The sequence below is a fragment of the Phalaenopsis equestris genome, unplaced genomic scaffold, assembly GCF_001263595.1.
Source record: "Phalaenopsis equestris unplaced genomic scaffold, ASM126359v1 Scaffold001307, whole genome shotgun sequence".
Lineage (NCBI taxonomy): Eukaryota > Viridiplantae > Streptophyta > Magnoliopsida > Asparagales > Orchidaceae > Phalaenopsis > Phalaenopsis equestris.
In genome coordinates this window covers 1,387,596-1,396,511 of record NW_018165746.1, presented here as the reverse complement: position 1 = coordinate 1,396,511, position 8,916 = coordinate 1,387,596, and the positions used below count along the sequence as shown (strand labels likewise).

General features: G+C 35.1%; 1 protein-coding gene across 3 annotated transcripts in view; it reads left to right on the top strand.

Annotated features, from left to right (window-relative positions):
• Positions 1 to 359: 359 nt before the first annotated feature.
• Positions 360 to 8,916, top strand: part of LOC110033870 (ketohexokinase-like) — an 89,574-nt gene continuing 81,017 nt past the window's right edge. The window contains exons 1-4 of one of the 3 annotated variants that reach the window (XM_020738014.1): positions 365 to 491; positions 623 to 752; positions 871 to 931; positions 1,040 to 1,129. In XM_020738014.1, the coding sequence (XP_020593673.1) occupies positions 655 to 752; positions 871 to 931; positions 1,040 to 1,129 (249 nt within the window). In that variant the 5' untranslated portion in view covers positions 365 to 491; positions 623 to 654. Of the gene's footprint in view, positions 753 to 870; positions 932 to 1,039; positions 1,130 to 8,916 lie in introns of all 3 variants that reach the window. The other 2 variants (XM_020738015.1, XM_020738016.1) reach the window with 2 other exon arrangements.

Sequence of the window (8,916 nt, the reverse complement as noted above, 5' to 3'; positions counted from 1 at the left end):
AAACATGTTTAATTCTTTTCATCATGTCTTTTGCTTTGTGGTGTATTGCCTTCCAGATTATGATTGTGGCAAATTCTCCTTAACCGCTCATCAAATTATTAGTTTTTTTTTCTTTTTATTGTTAAGTTTTGCTAGTTTTACTAATTTTTAGGAGGGTGTAGATATGAACAATAAACATAACGTTGCAGTTTCTGCAAATTATATAAATTACACAGTTTTACTCAACAAAAGATGAAATTTGAATTTTGATTATGAGTCTACGAAACACACGTGAGAGAAAAAATAGTTTGAAAATCTGTAGGTGGATGACAAATTGGAGATGGGCAAATATTTACTTCTGTGCGACAACTTGCGAAATGGGCGGGCAATGGGGGATATAAAATTAATCGTGAGAGATGAGGAATAAGACGAGGTTAATGGCGAGCGCTTGTCGGGAGACAAGTTAGATACTGGAGATGAAGACGAGGTGTTGATAAATGGGATTAGAAGAAGTAATGGAGTGGTTTTCTTTCAAGTACCAAGTGTTTTGGCTTGTTTAAAATTTTTGTGTTGGGGAATGTTCTAAGTCTTAGATATGTAAATCTTTTTTTATTGGGATTTAAAAGTTTATGATTTTTATTAGCAAAAAGGATAAGCGATCGTGCAAAGTTAAGAATGCGGCTTACTTATCTTGTCGCCTGCTCGCCTTCCCTATCTTCGTTTCCTTCAGACCGGCGAAGTTTCTCTCCCAGGAAACCTAGGTTCTTTCCGAGGTATTGCTCTCTCTACCCCTTTTTCCACCGAACCTAACTTCTTCACGCGGCATTGATACCTTTCCCGAACTCTCCTCTTTCTATGGACCTAAATTGGAACCATTCATGGAAATTTCAGGGCGGAGATGTCACTGGTGTCTCAAGATGGCCACCCGCCGCTTGCAGAAAAGATAGTAGTGGTTGATTGTCCTTTGTATCCGCTTTCCTACCGACATCGATTGATTTGGTGCTTGATTTGCCTTTTGTTTTTTTGATTTTCCCCATTTTTGTTATATTTGGACTGCCAGTTGGGGTGTGGCGCACTGTCAGCCGATTACTTGGCCACAGTAGATGCATTTCCCAAACCCGATGATAAGATCCGGAGCACAAGTCTTAAGGCACGACTCCTGTTAAGATTATTTCCTTGCATTTTAACTGATTGAATGCTTAGAGAACTGATATGCATGTTTATGGTCAGGGGCAGAACCTGGCTCTATTATAAGAGTGGTCAATCTTATTATCAAATAAGTTAATTTTAATGCAAATGAAATTGATAATACATACTTCAAAATAAAATTCTGTATTTTATTAGGATTACAAGTTTTTCAGTCTATTTTGAATTTCTTGATAATTTTACGTGACAGTTATGTTAAGTATTTAGTCAAATGCTTTGTTTTTATTGTAAGCTACTCGGCACTCATTGAGTCGGTTATCCATTCTACCATGCAATCAATACTTGACATTGTTCATTGCAGAAATGCTCCCTCAATTGTGTGAGTGTGTGTATGCACGCTAGAATGTGTGTGGAAAGGAGAAGTCTTAAAATTTAAATTTTTTCACTGAAAAATACAAATATGAAAATTTAAAGCATAGTTTATGACCTGGAAGCAAAAAATATAAGACAATTATAATGGCAATGCTTAGGAATAGATTTACCTAAGATTTTTTATGTGAATCTAAAAGGGTTGTTCCTTCAATTCTGTTTTCATCGTGGTGTCTTTGACTGTCTTTCAAAAACTTGGTCGGTGGGTACTGCATGTAGTCTGGGTGGAGCAAACAAGGATCATGAGTGGAGGTGTGTGTGTATGCACGCGCGCTTTCCTGCGTCTCTGGAGAAAGATAAAAGCCTTAAAATATTATTTTTGACTTACGAAGCCAAATATGAAAACCTAAAGCATAGTTTTGATCAGGAAGCCGAAAGCTTGAGACAAGTTTAACGGAAATGCTTAGAAATGGAGTTACTTGAGATATCTTATGCAAATTTGAAAGGGTGTTCTTTCTTTTTAATTCTTTTCTACATAGTGGTGGTTTGTTGTGTCTGTCAAGAACTTATTCGATGGCATATGTTGGCTGCGCGTGGCTCGGGTGGAGCCAAAAAGGAGCCTGAGTGGGGGTGTGACTAGTGTGTCTCTGCATGACTGTGATGTTGTGTGTGGGTGAGATTGGGTTGGGGATGCTAGAAGGGAAAAAATAGTGTAGCCACTAGCCAGTACTTATTTAATAATTTTTGATACTTTTATGGGCTAGCTGAATCAACGAGTAGTGGGACAAATTTATTAAATTAAATTTCCTTATAAAGTAATTTTCAAAAGAGGAATTGGGCAATTGCTCACCCTGGCATATATTCAGTTCTGCCAAATTTATGTTATATAAAATTTGCCTGTTTTTTGTTGGGAAAATGGCCTTTTGAGATTAAAAGTTGCAAAATCTCAGTCCATACTTGTTACTTATTATTGCTAAGCGTGGTGGGTTATAGGGCCATATGTTAGTGGCAGAATTTGGCAAATGGATGTTTTTCAAAAAAAAAAAAAAGTTGCCATTCTAATGATGAATATTTCTATTTTTAGGTAGCATTTAATTATTTGTGATGCAACATTTTTTATTTTCCCACAAGCTGGTTAGGATGCATGTTCAATGATGCAATGCATTTTCTCATATATGTTATAGTTTAGCTAAGACAAATTTGAACTACATTAGATTGATTAGATTACAACTCTTATTGGAAAAAAAATGATAAAAAAAACTACTAAGTATTTAATACACATGCAGTGGGAACACATATGTATTACCTGGTATATCTAAGTATCATACTTTTACAAAATGGAGACAGAATTTGCATCTTGTTTCATTTGAAAGGGAAGAGGGGTAGTGTTGTGTAATTGAATTGAGGGGGACAAGAACTTTGGCTGACAACTTTTGAAGCCGGAGATGGAGAGCGGGGAATGAACTTGTGATAGGGAATCATTTACCTCACATTACCTTTATGAAAGTCTTCAAAAGAGGAGGGCATCATCGCATAACCTAGGAAACTTGACATAAGCTTTTGCTGAAAATCCCTAGCTATAAATGATTATACAAGGTTATTTGTAGAACTGGCATGAGCTGAGCAATAACATAGCAATTTGTTGAAAAAAAAGAAAAAAAAAATGTTTTTATTCAAATAAGGCAGAAAAGTTAAAACTTTTGTAAGAGATACACAACTCCTTTAGCAAGGCGAAAATAGAAAACAATAAAAAATAATCTCTGTTCTTATTTTGTCCTATGACAAAGTGAAAAGGATGAAAGCAATAAATAGAGAAGTTTTTTAGTACATAAATTTAAGGAATTTAATTTATGTTGTCATTTCCTTCAATTATAAGTATGTGCCTATCAAAATAAAGAAAATACAGATCTTCTTGATTTAAGCATGCGATGGGATCTCTGAATGGAATCTATGATACTTTTGGGCTAGGTTGGTGTTGGAAAATACTAGAGGAATTTGTGGACATTTGGTTGTTGACAAGCTTTAAAAAGATTTCAAAATTGCTTGAGTGATGGCTAGCACCTTGAAGACTCCAAAAATATTATTGTATTGTTGGTCGTATCTTTGAAGTCTTCCAAAATGCGCACAGGATTTTCATATTTCCCTTCAAGCTGAGACTATAGTTCATTCTTAGTTTGGGCATACGTGTCAATTTTAATTGATTATTTAATTTGATAAGGATATTAACAGTTTGATATCACATTGGAGTGTAAATATTCTTGATAAATTCTTGTTCAAAAATTTTCTTTGTAAGCAATCGCAAGGTGTTTAGCCTTATCATGATGGACATGGTTTTAAATAATATTGATTCTAGCTTGATTGTCACGGATTATCATCATTGGTTCTTGAGCATAAACTTTTAGTTCTGCCAGAAGCCAATTAGGCCGTGTTCCTTTGTGAATTTCAGGGGCCATTTTACTTCAATGCAACTTCAAACAACAACATACTTTTTCCTAAACTTATTCAAGTAATTCACTTTTCTGTACAAATGAGAAATAAGCAGATGCGGGTTTAAGATTAATTGCAAATTGCCCTGTCACTTCAATGACAATTTCAATACTTCTATTTATTCCCTTTTTGAATAGTAGATCTTTTTCCTCATGAATTTTAAAGATATTTAATATCCTTTGTATTTATTTAAAGTGTTCCTCTATGAGATTATTTGTATTTACTAATTACACTAACTTGAAAGCTGTCAAGTCTTTTGTGAGAAAGGTAGTTGAGTTATCTTACTAAGTGTTGATGCCATGCTTTATCCACTCTTATATTATTTTTTAACTCAATTTATTAAGATCCATTGGAGTGTTAGTTGGTGTTGAAAATTCATATGAATCTAACATGTTCTTTTCCCTTTAGAAGAGGTGAAAGTTTGGAGTCTCATTTTTCCACCTAATTTTCTCATTAATTACTTCTTTCAATTCAGGCATTTTTAAAACTTATTGAATGATGTTTGGAATTTCCTTGCTAGAAAAATTTTTAATGAAAATGTGGAACTTAAGAGAGAATTTTTCCCACGTAATATAATAAAATATTGGATGTTTGTTCTAAGTATTTCAAAATTTCATGTGAGCAATGAGAATGTTCAAATCATCATCCCAATCCATGTCACCTTGTGAAGTGGATTTAGGACTTTGGTAATACTTGAGCTTAGTTTAGTAGCAATGCTTTAATCTACATCGTTAGTTGAGTTTTTTTAATCACCTAGACTAGAAAATTCCTCTATACCTTGCTAATTGTATGTAATCTTGGGAATTTTTACGGTGTTCATAAGTATGAGATTCAATTGGCTCAAGTAGGTTTAAAAGAGATGTAGATTTAGATAAAACATGTCCAAGAATAATAAAATAATGGATGTTTTCATAAAATTCATATTCATGGAGTGGGTTGGAGTTTTCTTTCTAAATGTGAGTTTAAGATAAAAAAGTTAATTTAAAAGACAAGGCCTTCGTGTTGCAACATTTTTTAATAATTGGAGAATATCATTTATATTCTTATGTGTAAGATGAGTAGCTAATAAAAATTTATTTTATGATGTTGAGCTTAAGTTTGCTTCTTTGAGATAGAGGAATATGCTCAGTGTCATAGCAACAAAAAATTTAAATGGATATGGTGGAGATGAGTTTGTTCATGGGATTGGATTTGGTGAAAGTTTGATAAGGAGTTTTGAATTTTATAACTCTTGATGACATGCAATTAATGTGATATGCATGGGTAGGAATAACTTCCCATTTTATTGAGTCTTTATACAAATTTTGGTAGGCAATTCCCTGTTGCAGTAGATTGTCTCTAATAATAGAATAAAAATATTTTCTTCAATGATCGATCTTGAAGGATTAATTTGGGTTTTCATTTAGGTTTGCATCAAAGAATGAATTTTTTAAAAAATAGGACCAATCTTGAATTTTCTTTAATTAGAAATATTTAAGTGATTTTAGCATGATCATAAAAAAAAAGATACATAAAACCTAGCACCAGAGATGATGTTCATTCGAGATGGTCCACCAATATCACTATGAGTGACTACAAATGCTTGTGAGGCTTGTTATGAATGACTATGATAACTATTCCATGTATGTTTAGACATTTGACAAGTTTTACATTGCAGTGATGTAGAATTTTTATTGGTGAAGAATGAAAAAAAAAAAAAAAATTTATAAGATACATGAAGCTAGTATGACCAATGCAAACTTGCCACAATATGATTGCAATTTCATTATTATAATAAGATATATTATTGTAGTAAGATATTGAGCATTGCTTCACTTGTGTTTTAGAAGTTTCATCAACATTCAAAAGGTAAAGTCCAACATTTTTTTGGCTTTGCCAACAATGAGAAGAATTTAACAACAAAATTAATAACTTGATAATTTAATTGATTGAAAATAGCTTGCAAGTAAATTTAGGAACCCTGATAATCAATTTAAATCAGGCGAGCTTGTGATTCTAATTGTTTCAATTTCAGTTACTTCAGATAATGACCCATTGACAGGCGTGATAATGTATTTTTTCAAACAAGGAGGTGCGATGTGGAATAATGAGGCATATAATAAGGAGCTCTAAATTCAGCAATTCAACATAATGGTTTTTCCTTTTTGGCATTTAAAAAAATTCACCATATATTTGTGTGCAATTGATCCATCGTTGATTTTATGTGGTGCAGAATTTGGTTTGAGTATGCTAAACAATTTTTGTGATATGCCTATATGCTCTTGGTTAATCATTGTTAATGGCGGAGAACCGACGACCTTACTTTCATGGTTTTCAATCGATATGCTTCCCATAAATTTTTAGCATGGTCCCTTTGTGTATTTGGACTATAGTGGTCACATTAGAGACTTCTTTTAGTAAAGTTATTAATACGCCATGAACAAATTTTTGACATACAACACAAATCTTGAGACAATCTTTTGAGCAAGGATATTCATACTTCGATGAAAAGACATTTATAACTTCGATTTCAACAAATTTACAGTCAAACTGACCGACTCGACGAGACAGACCAAATGGTACCAAAATTCATTTAATTCGAATCAAATCAAGCCCCGATCAAGCCATTAAACTACTTTTGAAAGCTTTTTGGGCATATGTTGGAAGGTTTAGCGGGTATTGAATTTGGCGAACTCATAGTCGAATCGAGCGTCTCGTATAAGCCCAAGATCGCTCAATTCCGATATCGTCAAGACACATAAATGTCCATCAAATGAAGTTTGATTGAGGGACTCTCTCCGGGCCGTTCGATTAAAGTGATTCATATTCCTTTATTAATTGTAACTTAGATTCTATAAATAGAGTCTCATCCCTCTTCATGTGGGGGTTATCAATCAAGAATAAAAGAAATCATAATAAAGAGTTTCCTTCTTCGCAATAATGCAAAGAAGGAAATATTATATTTGCACGGATTCTCTCCTTTTTAGCTGAATATTTAGATTATGAATACGTATTAATTAAGTTACTTAAATTAGATTATACTGAATATTATGTACCTAAAATAGATTGTACAAACTACTATTTATTGGAATGAAAGCAAAGGAAAATGATTCAGCCTATTTGCTCAAAATATTGTCATGGTATCAGAGCTTGAATCCTTGAAATTTTAGTTTTTGTTATATTTGTCTGGCATCTTCGACAACTTCCTCACCGGAGAGGTCGTTCTTGTCTTTGAGTTCTGCGGAATCTTCGTCCGCTTTGATTGAGTTCTACAGCTGCTTCAAGCCAATCGCCTTCGATCGGACTAGAGCCGATTGCCTTCGATCGGACCTTTGGTGCTGAGTTTACGACTGGTGCGGCATTTCCGGACATCTCCGCTCCGCTCGCTCTGGTCTAGACTTCTCCTCTGGTGCGGCATCTTCGGTTATCTGCCGTTCGCTCCCGCTCGTTCGATCGTCGCATCTGCCGCTCGTTCGATCTTCGTTCTTTGCATCTGCTCCGCGATCGATCTGTCCCGATCGTTCGATCGATCGTCCTGCACCACTCCGCGATCTTCGCATCTACCGAGTCTCGTGCCTCGATTCACCAATCCACTCCGCGATCTTCGCATCATGCATTCAGAGATACCGCGCAGACATCTCTGGACAATCCTGCATCCACTCTGCGATCTTCGCTTCTGCTGTGTCTCGTACCTCGCCTGAAGTTCTTCGCATCTACCGTGCCTCGATCTCTCCCGATCGTTCGATCGTTCGATCGTTCGTCGAGACCTAGCCCTTGGATTTGAATTTTATTTATTTTTAAAATATCTTCTGAAATCTTAGTTATCAAATTTAAGGGAAAGAATTATGCCGCATGGGAATTTCAACTTAGAATGTTTTTAAAAGGGAAGGAGCTTTGGGGTCATATTGATGGATCTACCCCAGCCCCTACTGAGACAAAAGATCTTGGTCAATGGGAAGCAAAGGATGCACGGATTGTTTCCTGGATTTTGGGATCTATTGAAGCTCATATGGTGAACAATTTACGATCCTTTGGCACAGCTAAAGAAATGTGGGAATATCTGAAGCGTGTTTATAATCAAGATAATTCTGCAAAACGCTTCTAATTGGAACTTGACATGAGTAATTTTAGTCAGGGTAATCTTTCAATCAAACAATATTATTTTGGTTTTTTAAATTTATGGAGCGAATATACTGGTATTATCTATGCTAAAGTATCAAAGGAGAACTTAGCCAGTTTTCAAGCCATTCATGAAGAAAGTCGTTGTGATCAGTTCTTAATGAAACTGAGACTTGAATTTGAAACTGCTCGAGCTGGGTTACTGAACAGAGATCCGAGTTCCATGTTTGGTTGTTTGTTTAGGGCAATTACTGCGCGAAGAACAAAGATTGACAACACAAGCTACTATCAGTACAACAGGTGAATCATCAGAAATAATTAATGTTGCATATGCTGCTAAGGCCAAAGGGAAAGGGCCAGTGCAGTGTTACAGCTGCAATAAATTTGGTCATATCGCACGAAATTGTGAAAATAAAGTATGTAATTATTGCAAGCAAAAGGGACATACTCTTACGGAATGCCCAACACGACCGCAAAATCGCAAACCACAAGCACTTCATGCCACGGTATCTGACAATCTTGCCTCGACTTCTACTGTTGCTGACAATAATCAATCAACTGTCACACCTTATATGGTTCAACAGATGATTCTCTCTGCATTTTCTGCTCTCGGCCTTCAAGGGAAAGGTAAAACTATTTCTTCAGTTACTTCTCCTTGGTTTGTTGATTCAGGCGCCACAAATCATATGACTAGCACAGCTGAGCTATTGCATAACCAACGACCGTACACTGGTACTCAACATATTCAAGTTGCTAATGGAAATAATATTCAAATTACGACAGTTGGTGATATTAACTCATCCTTCAAACATGTTTTGGTTTCTCCTAAATTATCTA